The sequence below is a fragment of the Pygocentrus nattereri genome, chromosome 9 (assembly GCF_015220715.1).
Source record: "Pygocentrus nattereri isolate fPygNat1 chromosome 9, fPygNat1.pri, whole genome shotgun sequence".
NCBI classification, from domain to species: domain Eukaryota; kingdom Metazoa; phylum Chordata; class Actinopteri; order Characiformes; family Serrasalmidae; genus Pygocentrus; species Pygocentrus nattereri.
The window spans coordinates 44170018-44187079 of record NC_051219.1 but is presented as its reverse complement, the minus strand read 5'-3'; the positions used below and the strand labels follow the sequence as shown (position 1 = coordinate 44187079).

Below are 17062 nucleotides of genomic sequence, written 5' to 3'. Positions count from 1 at the left end.
CTTCCACACAGTGCTGTATAAACTATACAGACCATTGCCTGAGTAACCCGGTAAGCAATATTTACATTTTTCTCATGGTCCAGTGGGGGTCGTGTAATTCGAGTTTCTGGTCAGAATTTGGATGTGGTCCAGGAGCCTCGCATCCGTGTGACCCTGAGCCCTCTGGAGCCACACTTTTCAGGGAGAAAGAGAAGGAAGAGGAGGAGTGACGGACACTCAAGGAGAGAAGACAGGCTCTGGCCTCTCAAAAGGCAACGGCGGATAGTCCCAGAACCCGGCTGTCCTGAAGACAGTCTCTGTGATGTCAAGCAGGTAGGCAGTGAATAAATGTGATGTGTGCATATGAATATACAGCGATCAGGCACAACACTATGACCACCTCCTCGTTTCTATGCTCACTGTCCATTTTACTGTATAGCTGCACTCTGTAGTTCTACAGTTACAGACTGTAGTCCATCTGTTTCTCTGATACTCTGTTACCCTGTTCTTCAGTGGTCAGGACCCCCATGGACCCTCACAGAGCAGGTACTATTTGGGTGGTGGGTCATTCTCAGCACTGCAGCAACAATGACGTGGTGGTGGTGTGTTAGTGGATCAGACACAGCAGCGCTGCTGGAGTTTTTAAACACTGTGTCCACTCACTGTCCACTCTATTAGACACTCCTACCTTGTCAGTCCACCTTGTAGATGTAAAGTCAGAGACGACAGCTCATCTGCTGCTGCACAGTTTGTGTTGGTCATCCTCTCGTCCTTCATCAGTGGTCACAGGACGCTGTTGGCTGGATATTTTTGGTTGGTGGGCTATTCTCAGCCCAGCAGCGACACTGAGGTGTTTAAAAACTCCAGCAGCACTGCTGTGTCTGATCCACTCAGACCAGCGCAACACACACTAACACACCACCACCACGTCAGCGTTACTGCAGTGCTGAGAATGACCCACCACCCAAATAGTACCTACTCTGTGAGGGTCCATGGGGGTCCTGACCACTGAAGAACAGGGTAACAGAGTATCAGAGAAACAGATGGACTACAGTCTGTAACTGTAGAACTACAGAGTGCAGCTATACGGTCAGTGGAGCTGATAAAGTGGACAGTGAGTGTTGAAACAAGGAGGAGGTCAGACTGTTGTGCCTGACCGGTGTGTGATCACTATTACAAGAAAACCTTGACTCTGTTTTGTTTTTTAGGTTTTATTTGATTCCATGACAAATGAACTTGTAGGACCGCATGCATATTCAGTGTGTATATGTATGTATAGATTGGCCTGAATAGAGGAACCCAGAAATGTTTGGACATAAAACACGTCCTGTTTTACTCAGATAGAGGAGCACTGTACAGTCAACAGCTCCACTCTGCTCCTGTGCCCCACGCCGGAGTTGGGCCCAGAGGCTCGACACGCTGTCATCAATGTCCACTTCCTGCTGGATAACCTCAGCTTTGACTTCAAGGCGGTCAGCGGCAGCCCCTTTTCTTATGAGCTGAACCCCATCCTCCATCCACTCAACCGGGGCGACCCCAGCAAACCCTATCGCCACAAGCCTGGAAGCGTCATCTCTGTGGAGGTTACACATCACCTTTCACCCACAGCACACTGCATACCAGCGCTGCTCAAAGTCTGTCCTGCGGGCCAAAGCGGCCTGTGAGGTCACTTGATTTGACCTGCTAGAAATTTACCCTCACCCCACCCGCTTAGCCAGTGAGAGAACTTATTAACTTTAACCCTTTACACTGTTACACACTTCTGTAACCTGAGAATAGTGTCACGCCGGGGAGCAATGAGGAGGTGGACGCGTGTGCTGAGAGAAGCGAGATTTATCAGGGGCAAATCCAGTCTCAGGGTCTAGACATTCCAGGGTCAGAGAGCCAACACGGAGAGAACGAGGGACCGACATTGCAGAAAAGGAAAAACGGGCTAGACAAACAGAGACCAGCAGAACAAACACCAAACGATACAATACAAAGACCACCAGACTCACAGGGGAAAACCCAGGGCTTAAATACAGGAGCAGGTTAACGACACACAGGTGAAAATAATCAAGGGCAGAGTCTAGAAACAAGGGGGCAGAACAGGGAAGAAACAAAGCACATGGACAAGACCAAAAGGTAAACACAAGCACATGGGTGACTGGGAGGGGCCAATCGTGACAAACACCTCAACCAGTTTGCATTGAAGTCCGTGTAGTTACTGGATAATAAGCTGTAGTATGTAGCCTGGGAGTTTAAGGGGTTACATTATATTTATAGGGATAAAATATAGTGTAATGTTGTAAAATATATTTTCACAAGCTTAAATTGTAACCTACTTTCCCTTTCCATCTTTACTTTGTACAACTCCGCTTCCAAAAAAGTTGGGACGCTTTGCAGAATGTAAATAAAAATAGGATGCAATGATGTGCAAATCATACAAACCATATTTTTAAAGGAAAGTACTACAAAGTGTCACGACCGGGCAGGGAGAAGACAAGCGCGGGTGGTTAAATGAGGCTTTATTTAAAGGGGCAAATCCAAAAGAGTGGTGAAAAATGGGCCAGGGTCTCAAAGTTAGAAAAATAAGCAAAACAGAAAACGTACCAGAGTTGGGAAATAGTCCAGGCTTCGAAGCACGGCTGATCAATATCAAAGGCAAGGCAAAAATGAGATACACAGAGAACACAGTCATAACAGGAACACTCTGTAGAATTGGGACGGAACCGCAAACAATTCACAGCGAGTACAATATGGAACAAAGGGGTATATATACTAGTGGAACCAGGTGAAGGCAATCTAGAACTCAGGTGACTGAGAGCTGGTCAGAGTCATGTGATCCGTGGGACGTGTGATGCAAGAGTCCAGGGCATTATGGGAGTTGGAGTCTGAGGGTGAGTTTTCACTGCCAGAGACAGGAGCGCCAGAAACGACTGGTGTGACACCAAGACAATATGTCACATGTTGAAACTGAGAAACTTTTTGAAAAATATATGCCCACCTTGAATTAATGCCAGCGACATGTTCCCAAAAAGTCGGGACGGGGTCTGTTTACCGCTGTGTTTCCTCTCCTCTTCTTTATCAGCACTCTGTAAATGTTTGAAAACTGCGGAGGCGCTGCTGTAGCTCTGAAAGTGAAATGTTTTCCCCTTCTTCTGTGCATATATTTTTAAAAAACAAACAATACAATTTCTCATTTTTGATATTTCATTTATTGTCCTAGTACCATTTTCAATGAAATATAGGGTTTAAATGATTTCCACATCATTGCATTTTGTTTATTTACATTGTGCACAGCATTCCAACTCTTTTTGGAAATGTGGTTGTATATTGTTTTGAGTTTTTGGCCCTCAACCCACCACAAACATTGCACCACCCCCTGGAAGATAAGACTTTGGGAACACCTGCTCTATTAGCATATGTTATAATGCGATTACATTGCTCATATTATCAGTGTATGATGCAACATTGCTAGATTGTCAGTGGAGGGCCCAAGTGAGTGGGTCAATTCAAACGTGCACCTAAAGACTTCATAGATAGATAGATAGATAGATAGATAGATTGTCACATTCAGTAGATTTTCCAAAACTGCTGTCATTATTAACGTAGCAGTGATGTCTGTTGAGGTTGAAGCTGCTGTTTTCTGTCTGATGTAGGGGGAGAATCTGGATTTGGCCATTTTTAAGGAGGAAGTGGTGGCTCTGATAGGAGATGGAGTGTGTGCTGTGAAGACCCTCACCAGGAACCATCTTTACTGTGAGCCTCCAACCCAGCAGCCCTCAGTGTCCGCTTCAAAGAAGCGAGAGGGCACAGACGCTCTACCGGAGTTCACAGTGAGTCACGAGTGATGATTCTTTGTTGTAAAAAGTCTTCAGGATTTAGCGTAATCAGTACCAACGTCCATGTGTTCAACTCTTGGCATGACCCAAACCAGTTTGCATGCGTTTGGAGACTTGGCTTTGTTCTGAAAGAAGATTTGGTTAGAAATATAAATCTTTAGATCGCATTTAAGGTGTTTCCTATGTGTAGGTGCGGATGGGGAACCTGAACTTTTCTCTGGGAAGAGTGCAGTATGACTCCCAGGGCCAGGCCATGTTCCCTCTGGAGGCTCAGGTGGGGGTGGGGGTTGGTGCCTTCATCGTGGCTCTCATCGTGCTCGTCATCGTTCTCATATACAGGTACAGAAGACAGCGGGGCCATACTCCCCATACTCACCTATAGACTTTTTACATCTGATTGATGATGGTATTAGCAAACCGTCAGAAACAGGATAGGGAATGGCCATTAAACTTCTTTGGTCTTTCCCTTTAGAGGAAATTAATAACATTTACGTTTATAGCATTTGGCAGACACTCGTATCCAGAGCGACTTCCAGTTTGGTCGTATTACACAGGTAGGCCAAGGTGGTGTTAGGAGTCTTGCCCAAGGACTCTTATGTGTATAGGGCTTTCCCTGGTGGGGGATTGAACCCCAATCCACAGTGTAGGAGGCAGAGGTGTTACTCACTTCACTATCCAACCACCAGAAATTCTACTGTTAGTGGTTTCTTATTTGTGCCATAATCTATGTTGTCTTTTATTTTGTTGTTCATGCCCTTTACAAGCTGTAATAAGCTGTTATGTCATATGCTCATCTCACCAAGGTTGGCCATGCAAAAGAGGATGAAGTTACAACAAAGCTCTTACTTTAAAAAGACGATTTAATATAATCCGACCTAACGACGATCACAGGCTGCAATAACAGTGGCGTATATTCCATCAGGCGTAACATCATGACCTCCTCCTCGTTTCTACGCTCACTGTCCACTTTATCAGCTCCACTGACCGTATAGCTGCACTCTGTAGTTCTACAGTTACAGACTGTAGTCCATCTGTTTCTCTGATACTCTGTTACCCTGTTCTTCAGTGGTCAGGACCCCCATGGACCCTCACAGAGCAGGTAATATTTGGGTGGTGGGTCATTCTCAGCACTGCAGTAACACTGATGTGGTAGTGGTGTGTTAGTGTGTGTTGCGCTGGTCCGAGTGGATCAGACTCAGCAGTGCTGCTGGAGTTTTTAAACATCTCAGTGTCGCTGCTGGACTGATAATAGCCAACAGCGTCCTGTGACCACTGATGAAGGACTAGAGGATGAACAACACAAACTGTGCAGCAGCAGATGAGCTGTCGTCTCTGACTTTACATCTACAAGGTGGACCGATGAGGTAGGAGTGTCTAATAGAGTGGACAGTGAGTGGACACAGTGTTTAAAAACTCCAGCAGCACTGCTGTGTCTGATCCACTCAGACCAGCACAGCACACACTAACACACCACCACCATATCAGTGTTACTGCAGCGCTGAGAATGACCCACCACCCAAACAGTACCTCCTCTGTGAGGGTCCATGGGGGTGAGGGTCCATGGGGGTCCTGACCACTGAAGAACAGGGTAACAGAGTATCAGAGAAACAGATGGACTACAGTCTGTAACTGTAGAACTACAGAGGGCAGCTATACAGTAAGTGGAGCTGATAAAGTGGACAGTGAGTGTAGAAACAAGGATTGGTGTAGGTTAATTTAATTCGGTAAGTTTCAGCGTGTTATTTTTAAGAAAAAGTGGTTTAGTCTTAAAAAACCATAACAATAAAAAATTAGCTTACAAGATTGTGGCCAAATGCTGCACTAGTGGAGCTTGGTTGGCTTATTAACGTGTTTAATAAGAATAAGATCTCCACCATGCTGTTGTCCATCAGCCTTGGCTAGGGGATACGGTCAATTGTATATTTCACACGACCTCATAAGCCTGGTCACTTCCAAAATTTGTCTGTGTACGTATTTGTATGAGAATTTGCATGTGTTTTTTCCCCCAGGAGGAAAAGTAAACAGGCTCTGAGGGACTATAAAAAAGTTCAAATTCAGCTTGAGAACCTGGAGACCAGTGTGAGGGATTGCTGCAAGAAGGAGTTCACCGGTATAGTTTCTCTGTGTGCCCTAAGTTGATGAGTACCCCTTGCAAAAGTTAGATGATAAACCACATTCTTGTCTTATTCTTGTTAGATTTGATGACCGAGATGATGGATATGTCCAGCGACTTGGTGGGATCAGGTATTCCGTTTCTGGACTATCGCACCTATGCCGAGAGAATCTTCTTCCCTGGCCACCGGGAGTCGCCACTGAGACGAGACCTGGATGTACCGGCCTGTCGTCGGGTTACAGTGGAGCAGGGCCTCGTTCAACTCTCCAACTTACTCAACAGCAAGCTTTTCCTCACCAAGGTAGCCTCCTCTACCCTCAAACACTCACACAGCCCTAGACTCATAAATGACATGACCTGGAGAAGAGTTGAAGTTGAATGTGTGGAGTTCATTTAGCTTTTTCCATAACTGCAGTTCATCCACACTCTGGAGGGGCAGAGAACGTTCTCTCCACGGGACCGTGCATATGTGGCCTCTCTGCTCACTGTGGCGCTGCATGGAAAGCTGGAGTATTTCACAGACATCCTTAAAACCCTGCTGAGTCACCTAGTGGAGCAGTACACCACCAAGAACCCCAAACTCATGCTTCGCAGGTTAGCTCTCAACTAGATGCTTAGATCGATTTGCTTCACTAGTAATGCACCCAAGTTACAAAGCTAATGTATCTAAGTGATGGATGATTATACCCCAAGCTCCACTGACTGTATAGCTGCTCTCTGTAGTTCTACAGTTACAGACTGTAGTCCATCTGTTTCTCTGATACTCTGTTACCCTGTTCTTCAGTGGTCAGGACCCCCATGGACCCTCACAGAGCAGGTACTGTTTGGGTGGTGGGTCATTCTCAGCACTGCAGTAACACTGACTTGTGGTGGTGTGTTAGTGTGTGTTGTGCTGGTACGAGTGGATCAGACACAGCAGTGCTGCTGGAGTTTTTAAATGCTGTGTCCACTCACTGTCCACTCTATTAGGCACTCCTACCTTGTCAGTCCACCTTGTAGATGTAAAGTCAGAGACGACAGCTCATCTGCTGCTGCACAGTTTGTGCTGGTCATCCTGTAGTCCTTCATCAGTGGTCACAGGACGCTGCCCACAGGACGCTGCCCACAGGACGCTGCCCACAGGACACTGCCCACAGGACACTGTCGGCTGGATATTTTTGGTTGGTGGACTATTCTCAGTCCAGCAGCCCTGCTGTGTCTGATCCACTCAGACCAGCGCAACACACACTAACACACCACCACAAGTCAGTGTTACTGCAGTGCTGAGAATGATCCAGGGGGGTCCTGACCACTGAAGAACAGGGTAACAGAGTATCAGAGAAACAGATGGACTACAGTCTGTAACTGTAGAACTACAGAGTGCAGCTATACAGTAAGTGGAGCTGATAAAGTGGACAGTGAGTGTAGAAACGAGGAGGTGGTCAGAATGTTATGCCTGACCGGTGTATTGTCATCCATATATATAATAACATACCCTGTAGAGCATAAACAGTAGCAGCATAAATAGGTTTGGTCCTAAAAGCATCGTTTCTCAAGCCTGGTCCTGGAGGCCCAGTGTAACATGCCCACTTCAGCCCAACGATTGGCTGATTAGTTGGATCAGGTGTGTTGGGAGCAGGGAAAACACAAAAAATGCAGAGCAGTGGGCTCCAGGACCGGGAATGAGAAGCACTGCTAAAAGTACTTTATCAACTCATTAATTTTAAACTTTATTAACTTCATTAATATCTTTTTTGTCTTCTGTGCTGTTGCAGAACAGAGTCTGTGGTGGAGAAACTGCTGACCAACTGGATGTCCATCTGTCTTTACTCCTTTTTAAGGGTGAGTTTGGATTTCTACACTCTTTCGAGGGAACCTGCTGTGAAGAAAAAGAAGACTGTTACGTTAAAGTGAGTGTGTGTTCAGCGCGGTGAGAGCTTGTGTTTCACTCTCTCCGTTTCTCTGCATTTTCCCTGGAATGCAGGACTCGGCCGGGGAATCTTTCTACATGTTATTCCGAGCCATAAAACATCAGGTGGACAAAGGCCCTGTAGATGCTGTGACAGGCAAAGCCAAGTACACACTCAACGACAACAGGCTACTGCGTGAAGATGTGGAATACCGCACGCTGGTGAGAGATACGTCCAGTGTAACGGCCTCGGTGTCAATGTTAGCAACGTCTTTTCACTTTCTTTCCTCTGAGAAATGTGCTGCCCCAGGCTCAGGAAGCTCGACAGAGGCAGGGTGCAGGTTTGCAGCAGCCAGTAGCTTTAATTTTCCTCACTAAAAACAAAACGCCAACCACAGCTACGCCTGCCAGTTTTCGGTGGCTTTAAACTAGACTTTTTCAGTCGTTTTCTCACCCCAACTTTCAGCTCTTCACTCAGTCTCTGCTGCTGCTCGTCCTTCTCTCGCTGTCTGGTCCCTCTCTGCTCTTTAACAAGGCGCTCACGCTGCCAGCTAGATCAGCATGAAGGGCAGCCTGAGGTGAAAGGGAAGGAGAGCTCGTTGTTCCGCCTCCCCATGAGTCTAACATTGTTAACAAGCACTAGTAATCAATAGTCACTCAAATCTTTTCCATAAATACATCCCCAAAGGTTCTCTCTACCTGTGTCCACCTTTTTTAAGGTTGCACAGACTAATTGATGTGGTTCTGGAACAGCAACCGAGACCCCAACATGTTATAGCAGCCCCCCTACAGTTAGTCCCCCTACAGTTAGTCCTCCTACATTTAGTGCCCCTACAGTTAGTCCTCCTAGAGTTAACCCCCCCCCCCCCCCTACAGTTAGTCCTCCTAGAGTTACCCCCCCCCTACAGTTAGTCCTCCTAGAGTTAACCCCCCCCCCCACAGTTAGTCCTCCTACAGTTAGTCCTCCTACAGTTAGTCCCCCTACAGTTAACCCCCCCTACATTTAGTCCTCTTACAGTTAGTCCTCTTACAGTTAGTCCCCCTACAGATAGCCCCCCAACAGTCCTCCTACAAAATGTACAAAACAATATATAGCTGAACACTGCAGGCAGCATATTATTAAATAAATATTAATTAATTTTGAATATTCTAACTGAAAATGTAAATTTTAAAAATTGCAAACGGGAATTGTGAATCTCACCTAGCGCCTGTGCGCCTGCCCTCGATGTTTACACGCTGACATTGTTCATTTTTAACATGCACAGTAAGTCGTACTCTGCCTTAAACCAAATCAGGGTCACAGTATTTACTGTTGACTATTGTTTGTAAAATTAGCCTGGCAGCTCCAGCTCTCAGCTTAAGAAACAAAATTACCAAAATGTGAAAAAGATTTCTCCACAAACTATTCCTTAAATTCACTCTCCAGACACTGAATGTCTTGGTAACCGCCGGGGGCGCAAGTGAGTCTCAGACGGTTCCTACGAAAGTGCTGGACTGCGACACCATCACCCAGGTGAAGGAGAAGATCCTGGAGCAGACGTGGAAGGGCACATCTTACTCTCAGAGACCCTCCACAGACTCGGTGCACTTGGGTCAGTGCGTCATTCTTCATAAGCAGCTCATTATAAGCTGTAATGTGTGCACTGTGGCTGTAGGAAATATGCCAGAAAGCAAACAGTGCTGAGTAACAGGTCATTAACACGGCTCTAACTTGCGAAACTGTGAAAGCACATGTCAGTTAGATGTCACAGGTTTTATTTATTGTTATTGTTTGGTTGAACGATATTTTCAAGGCAGGTGACTCCTTAAATGTTGCTTTCTCTTCCAACACTAATGCAGAATGGAGGGCTGGCATGGCAGGGCATCTGATCCTGTCTGATGAAGACCTGACCTCGGTGGTGCAGGGGTCATGGAAACGGCTCAACACCTTGCAGCACTACAAGGTCTGATCTGGAAGTTCTGATGTGATGTTGTATCTGTGTGTAGTCGACCTGCTGATGTTTATTTTCGTTTGTAATCCACTCTGTGAAGGTTCCAGATGGTGCCACGGTCACACTGGTGGCACGGCAGTCCAAACAAGTCCACCATGACAGCCATGACTATGTACCGGGAGAGAGTGAGTAACAAGGCCAACTGCACTAACATTTAGCTTTGTGTGGACCTGGAAGATTTGCATAACCAAATCTTTGTCCGTCACTATTCGTCTCTCCCTCTCCTTCTCCATCTCTCTCGCTCAGAGACTCCAATGTTGGAGGATGGAGATGAAGGGGGGGTGAGGCAGTGGCACCTGGTGAAGGCCAGCGAGGAGCCGGAGCTGTCCAAACACAGACGAGGCAGTCTGAGGGAGAGAGAGCGGGAGAGAGCCAAGGCCATACCAGAGATCTACCTCACGCGCCTGCTGTCTATGAAGGTAGTGCACACACACACACACACACACACTGTGTGGAAGACTGGATTCCACTTGGTCTTGCCATTTCCCCTCAGGGGATTCCCTGATGTCATCCTAAGGGCCATAATTACTTTATTAGCTCAAGTGAAGGGCAGTGCATGAGCCCTTGGAGGAGCAAGGGATCGTGTGAACACCAGTGTTGACTTTGACAGCAGAACTCATTGTGACCTATTTACTCTTTTATAGCCCAAAGATAAAGATGGACAAAGATGGTTACAAGCCGTAGTGATAAAGTAAATAGCCTCTTGTGCTACTGGGTATATTTTGGTTTGTCCATCTGAATTTACATCCCCAAATCATAAGGGAAATTATTTAATAACTGCATAAAGTAAAGTACTGCTGAAAGCCAATATATATATATATATAATATAGATAGATAGACCACTCTGTCAGTGGTCTTGACTGGCTAGTGAATTCACCCTTAAACTTCGTCTGCTGTCTCTGTGTTGCAGGGCACACTGCAGAAGTTTGTAGATGACCTGTTCACCGTCATTCTAAGCACCAGTCGGCCGGTTCCTTTGGCCGTGAAGTATTTCTTTGATCTTTTGGACGACCAGGCAGCTCAACACAATATTACTGACCCAGAAACCATCCACATCTGGAAGACAAACAGGTAATAACTCCAGAACTACTGTATCATCAGTAAACGTACTGCACACCAGTACAGATCATCTCTTTGCCAGACTGATGAAGATAATTTGACAGTGAACAACACTCCATTGCGTGTCTGTGTTCTGCAGTCTGCCACTGAGGTTTTGGATCAATATTCTGAAGAACCCACAGTTTATCTTCGACGTTCAAGCATCGGACAACGTGGATGCTGTGCTGTCTGTTATTGCTCAGACCTTCATGGACTCCTGCACCATTGCTGACCACAAACTGGGCAGGGTGAGATAAGAGGAGAATTTCCAAGTATTAGTTTCTAAACTTACTTACTTGCACTTTATTAGACACACCTACCTTGCTGGTACACCTGGCTGGTTTCCGTTATTCATCATCTAGACGTTTGTCGGTGGTCGTTTTTTGACCAGATGACCACAAAACCACTGTTTGCTGGATGTTTTTGGTTGGTGGATTATTGAGATACCCAGCAGTAATGATGACAGGTTGACAAACCCTGGCAATGCAACTGTGTCTGATCCACTTGTACCAGCACAACACTCACTAACATGCAGCTATGTCCGTGGTACTGCTGTGCTGTGAATGGTTTTCCACCAAGTATTATCTGGTCAGGTGTTGGTCCCGTTCTGTTGATGGATGGGATGGAGAGTGACTGGCACTTGATGAGCCAGTCAGTAACTGTAAGTGCAGGTAAAAAAGCAGGTAGTCTGTAGCTTCATACACCAAACCTGCCGTGTGAAACCTGGGTGAGATGTTAGAGTCTGAGCTCCGTTTCATCTGCATGTAAACACAGTCACTAAAGCAGCTTTTATCATCTGAGAGAATCACTAAAGTTCGGCCTTTTCTCTCTCAGAGCGACGCAGAGAAACCTGCTCATGCGTTTGTTCCAGCAGAGTTGATCACTGTAATGGTCTTCCGACTGAACTTCCAAAGAAAACAGTACATCCTTTACAGCTCGGACAAAACGCAGCAGCATCCTAACAAAAACACAGAGAGATCAGATCAGTCCGGTTTAAAAGAGCTGCACTGACTGTCTGTATCACTCAGGACAGAGTTTAAAGCTCTGCTACTAGTTTTTAAAGCTCTAAATGGCCTTAAAGCTCTGTTTACATCACAGAGTATCTGGCTATGATCTTAGATCTGCAGATTCTGACCTACAAACACCGTCAATAAAACACAGAAAAGAGAGAAACTCGTCCAGTTACTCTGCTTCCAAACTGTGGAGCTCAGATCAGCTTTCATTAGACAGTCGAGCTCAGAGCTCGCTTTTAATAAATATCTGAAAACGCAGCTTTAGCTCAGCATTTATTTAAAACTCTAATTTGATCTGTTTTATTTTCTTATGATTCTAAATAAATGCTTATAATTTCACGTGTAACTGTGTGTAAAACACTTTGGGCTGCCACCCGGCATGAAAAGTGCTATATAAATAAACATTATTATTATTATTATTATTATTAGTAGTAGTAGTAGTAGTAGTAAACCAGCTACTCAGTGTAGCCTTTTAAAATACAGAAGATGTCACGGGTGGTGGGTTTTTCTTTTCTTCATATAGGACTCCCCTATCAATAAGTTGCTGTATGCTCGAGACATCCCACGCTACAAGCAGATGGTGGAGAGGTGAGTGTTTTCCCTACTTTTGATTCCTCTGATTGTCGCCATTCTAATAAGTTTCTTTCAGTACCGTCAAGTCGGGGATTTTGTACACAAAACGTGGCCTCAGTTCTCAGCTTTGCTCGTCTCTAAACCTGCGGACACCTTTGATCCACCTCTGTGTACAGCTGTATTTAAAAGTTTGGGCGCTCCGGTCAAACGGCCTGGTTTTCTAAGTGAAGATAAGTTAACACGTCCTCTACAGAGACACACTACTGCACTTTTTAATGAAAAAATTCTGTTTATTTTAAGTTAACAGCAACGGGGAGCGAGGAGGCAGACGCACATACGGAGATAAGCCACTTTTATTATGTGCGAATCCAGGGTCATAGTCAAGACGGTCCAGGGTCATAGATCCGACACGGATTGATCGGGGGACCGACATGACAGACCAGAATCAAACAGAACAAACAACTGTACATAGACCAGTACAAACAAGAAAGACCAGCAAACACAGAGCTTAAATACACCAGGACTGATGAGGGACAGGTGGAAACAATCAGGGGTGGAGTCGTGAAACGAGGGGGCTGGACCAAAACAAAACGCACATGGAGTGGGAGGAGCCAATCGTGGCATTAACATACTGGAATAAACATAAAATGTGGCCCATGAAAAACGTCTGGCACATTTCTATTTTATGTTTTATTTTTTTTCCCAGTTAAACTCAGCAAATAAACAGAAATTGGCAGAGAACACCATATTTAAGTTCCCTTTAGAGGACGGATTCACTTATTTTCAATCAGAAAATCAAAAAATGTGATCAAGAGTTTTCAAACTTTTGCATATAACTTTAATTTCCAGGGTATACAGTAAATTTGAAGATGGAGCGCTGCTCTTAATCCTCTTACTCCTCTTACCAGCGCTTTATATCGTTTGGGAACCGTTTGTTTGTTTGTTTGTTTTAGAATTTGTAACTAAACATTAGAAACTGCCTGCCACTCGTTAGTCGACTTGTCAAGTTTTACATTTTCTAATATCTGTTGCTTCTTTTGACACCGTTCTTTTTGATCTGGCCTCCTACTCATTGTTTATTTATTCGTTTACCCCTTTTTGGAGTTTTAAAATGTGAACGGTATATTTGCCCAATTTTATTGTAGAAATTAAGATAAACATTGTGATTTGTATGCTGCAGTATTTATACATGACTGTTGCCACTCTTGTGTTTCTACAGATATTACGCTGATATAAGGCAGACCATATCTGCCAGTGACCAAGAGATGAACTCTGCTCTGGCTGAGCTGTCCAGGGTGAGTGAGTGCGTTTCTTTTTAAAACCGTTGGAAACGATGAAGGTCCTACGACGGCGTTTTAGGGCCACTGTTCATAGAAACAAAAAACTTGTCTTCGAGAGAAAAAAGTCGTAATATGTTTTTTAAAAAGTGGAAGAATTACGACAATAAAGTGGCATTAATACAGGAAAGGTCAGTATTGTGGCCAAAGGCTTTGAACTGAAGCAGCACCTCCTCGTGTTAAATGAGGAGTGGTGAGTTGGTGGAGCTGCACTTTCATCCGATTCCCCCATAAAGAAACACTCAGCCTCCCCGTCTCTCCTGCTCATCAGCACCAGCCTGGTATCAGTGTAAGAACCGGCTGAACCGGCCGAGCAGGAAACTGTTTATCTAGAATAAACAGAACGGAGGAATTGTTGCATCAAATTTTTAATCATTTACAAAGCATACTGTATTCAGAACGATTCAGCAATATCATCGTAATATTGTACATCATGTAGTCACCAATTCTCGGTACTGTTCACACATAGAAAATCATAAATACTTTTACTGTTTCAGAACTACTCCAGTGAGGTGAATCACCTAGTGGCCTTACACGAACTATACAAGTACATCAACAAATATTACGATCAGGTAAGGAAATTGTGCAGACCTGCTTGTTCTTTATTGCAGACGGGTAAGAAAGGAAAACCTGACTGAATGAGAAAAGAGACAGATGACTGGGCTGCTGCATGATACAGTTTAACCTCTTAATCTCCTCGGGACCACCGGTGGTCCCAAACCGCACTTGGTCATGTTCTCCATAACGTTCATATTCCATAAGCTCCATTCAGAAGCTGGGCGTCGTGTGAGGCTGTAGCTCTTCTCTCCAGTCTAATAGACGGTGACGTCATTTTAAACCCTTATAATAAAAGAAGCTGAACTCAGTTTGTTTTTCTACTGAAAGTCGACCCGTTTTTCCCCAAATCTGGGCTCTAAACTATAAACAGACGGCGTCTCTTCAGTGATCTGCTCTGGAAACATCACTTTTAGAGAACAACACAAAGAGCGGCGCAGATTTTTGGCTCTCAGCAGTAAATTGTGAGCGTATAGTGAAATGTGGAGATCATAGAACACACGCTCTGATCATCTGAGGGGCTTTTACAATAAATAAATAAATAAAATTGACGTTTATTTAATGCAGTTACTGAATAATTTGCCTTACAATTTGGTCACGTAAATTCAGATGGAGCAACCAAATCATCTTTATTTTAGCACTGGCACACAGAGATGTGTAAAAAAGTGATATAGGCCCAAATCCCAGTCTCCTTTTTACCCCTACCCCTTGTTTTGGAGTGCTGCCCCTTGTTACTGAGCTACAGGGCAGTGGTTGAGATCTTCCCTCTGAAATGAGACCCTCTAATAAACAGAGCATCACTTCATTAACAGCTACCAGCGCCGCTCTGTAGGCGACCCTGACCGTCTGCAGGGACAGCAGAGGAGGGGAAAGTTCAGCTCCTCACTGCTGGGCTTTAGTTACATTTAGGGATCATACGCCTTCAAAGAGGGGGGCAGTTATTTATTATCACCCCCCATTAATTCTTCAGTGATGTGAAGCTGAAGTCAGAGATTCTCCAGATTCTTGATAGAATTTTCCCGTTCCACCTTAAACAGAGCCAGAATGTAACTGCTGTTCCATTTAAGGTGGAACGGGAAGTTTAGCGAGACGAGATACTGAGACGTCAGCCTATTGGTAGTGATTTGCTTGTTATGAAGAAAAGGACTCTCACTAAAATTACATTGTCAATTAAGCAATCTACTCATAATTTTGACTCAAATGAAACTTAAATGAAGTTAATTAAACAGTAATAACCTCTGCACAGCCTTTCAGGGATTCTAAAATATCGGAAACAGTAAAACTAGGACGTCCCATATAATCGTCTAACCATGTAATGCGGAGCGAACTGTGGTCAGTCTCAGCTCTCAGACCTTTAGCTTCAGTGGTTTTCTGTACAGATTATTTAAATGATGTAACTCAGAGACAAGTTCAGGTTGTGACAGCAGTAAGCAAGTAACTCAGTACTTAAGTAGTTTTTCACCTACTAACTACTCATTGACTCTTACTTGAGTCATTTTATGTACTAATCCTTTTACCAGTACTTGAGTAAATTACCACTACAGTAACAGTCCTTGTAGGGATTTTCCGCACTCTGGACATCCCTGGTCTGCATCTACCTCCTGAACTCATTTAGACACCCCATGTCTCTTTAATCTCGCTGCATCGTTGTCCTCTCTCTTTCTTTCTGTGCCGCCACTAGATCATCACAGCTCTAGAGGAAGACTCCACAGCTCAGAAGATGCAGCTGGGTTACAGGCTTCAGCAGATCGCAGCTGCCGTGGAGAATAAGGTTACTGACCTTTAACCTACAGACCCAGATCGGGGCTGAAAAAGGACACGAAGGCCAGGAACAGAGATGGCGCGAAGACTTCGAAAGGCATGTTCCTTCACTCAAAGCGAAACTGTTTTCCTCGGATTTGCTCGCTGGGAGATGCTCAGGTGGTCTTTGGGTGCGTGCTGAGATTATACCCTGGGCTTTTCATGTCCAGCGAAGTCGAGACTGCTGTCCCTGCTCATGAGGCAGGACTCGTGTGACGTTGACTCTGGGGGATGCTGACGGGCTTGTCTGGATCTCCACAGGACCTCGGCAGAAGCTCAGTGATGTTTGTGAAGAGCATGTGTTGAAGCTTGATTGTCTCTGTTTTATGCATTGATGGGAGAAGGTTTCTCGGCAGCTGCATGAAGGACAACGCAGCTCCTTCCCTGCCATCTACAGGGTTTTTATCTGGCTCTTCTCCGATTCATTCATGAGTAAAACGTAGTGTTCTTGAAACGGTTAAAGGGAATTATATACACATCTGGCTAATAATATATGCAGGAGCAAGAAGAGAAAAAATACCAGGTACACAGAATATAAACTCAGCGCGTTAACTGCATAGCAATACATGCTGTGTTACACAGGTCAGATGTACTGTAGCCACATAACAGTCCACCTTAAAATGCATGAATCTGATTCATTTTCCATCTCCGAAAGCATTCAGAACTGCTCAGTGATTGAGAGCGAGCTGATGACCACCACGGTTAATTGCACGATTAATTCCATTACATTTGGCAGCATGGGAACTGCTCTCTCTGACGTTCGGTACAGTGTATGATGTACAGTTCACTTCAGCCTTACTTACAGTCTTGAGATGTTCCAGTTCAGCCTTTTTTTTTATATTAATGTGACAGATGCCGGTGAAGCCGAATAAAACAGACGCTATTATCTTA

General features: G+C 44.8%; 1 protein-coding gene across 5 annotated transcripts in view; it reads left to right on the top strand.

The window, feature by feature from the left end:
* The window catches only part of plxnb1a (plexin b1a), a 101752-nt gene extending 84690 nt beyond the window's left edge, over positions 1 to 17062 (top strand). For all 5 annotated transcript variants that reach the window (XM_037541332.1, XM_037541335.1, XM_037541334.1 and 2 more), the window contains 19 exons: positions 84 to 312; positions 1320 to 1562; positions 3621 to 3797; positions 3994 to 4142; positions 5813 to 5913; positions 6000 to 6217; positions 6332 to 6510; positions 7671 to 7737; positions 7880 to 8026; positions 9231 to 9396; positions 9644 to 9747; positions 9836 to 9920; positions 10042 to 10214; positions 10706 to 10866; positions 10994 to 11141; positions 12430 to 12494; positions 13699 to 13774; positions 14314 to 14388; positions 16053 to 17062. In XM_037541332.1, coding sequence (XP_037397229.1) covers positions 84 to 312; positions 1320 to 1562; positions 3621 to 3797; positions 3994 to 4142; positions 5813 to 5913; positions 6000 to 6217; positions 6332 to 6510; positions 7671 to 7737; positions 7880 to 8026; positions 9231 to 9396; positions 9644 to 9747; positions 9836 to 9920; positions 10042 to 10214; positions 10706 to 10866; positions 10994 to 11141; positions 12430 to 12494; positions 13699 to 13774; positions 14314 to 14388; positions 16053 to 16157 — 2668 coding nt within the window. In that variant the 3' untranslated portion in view covers positions 16158 to 17062. The remainder of the gene's footprint in view (positions 1 to 83; positions 313 to 1319; positions 1563 to 3620; positions 3798 to 3993; positions 4143 to 5812; positions 5914 to 5999; positions 6218 to 6331; positions 6511 to 7670; positions 7738 to 7879; positions 8027 to 9230; positions 9397 to 9643; positions 9748 to 9835; positions 9921 to 10041; positions 10215 to 10705; positions 10867 to 10993; positions 11142 to 12429; positions 12495 to 13698; positions 13775 to 14313; positions 14389 to 16052) is intronic.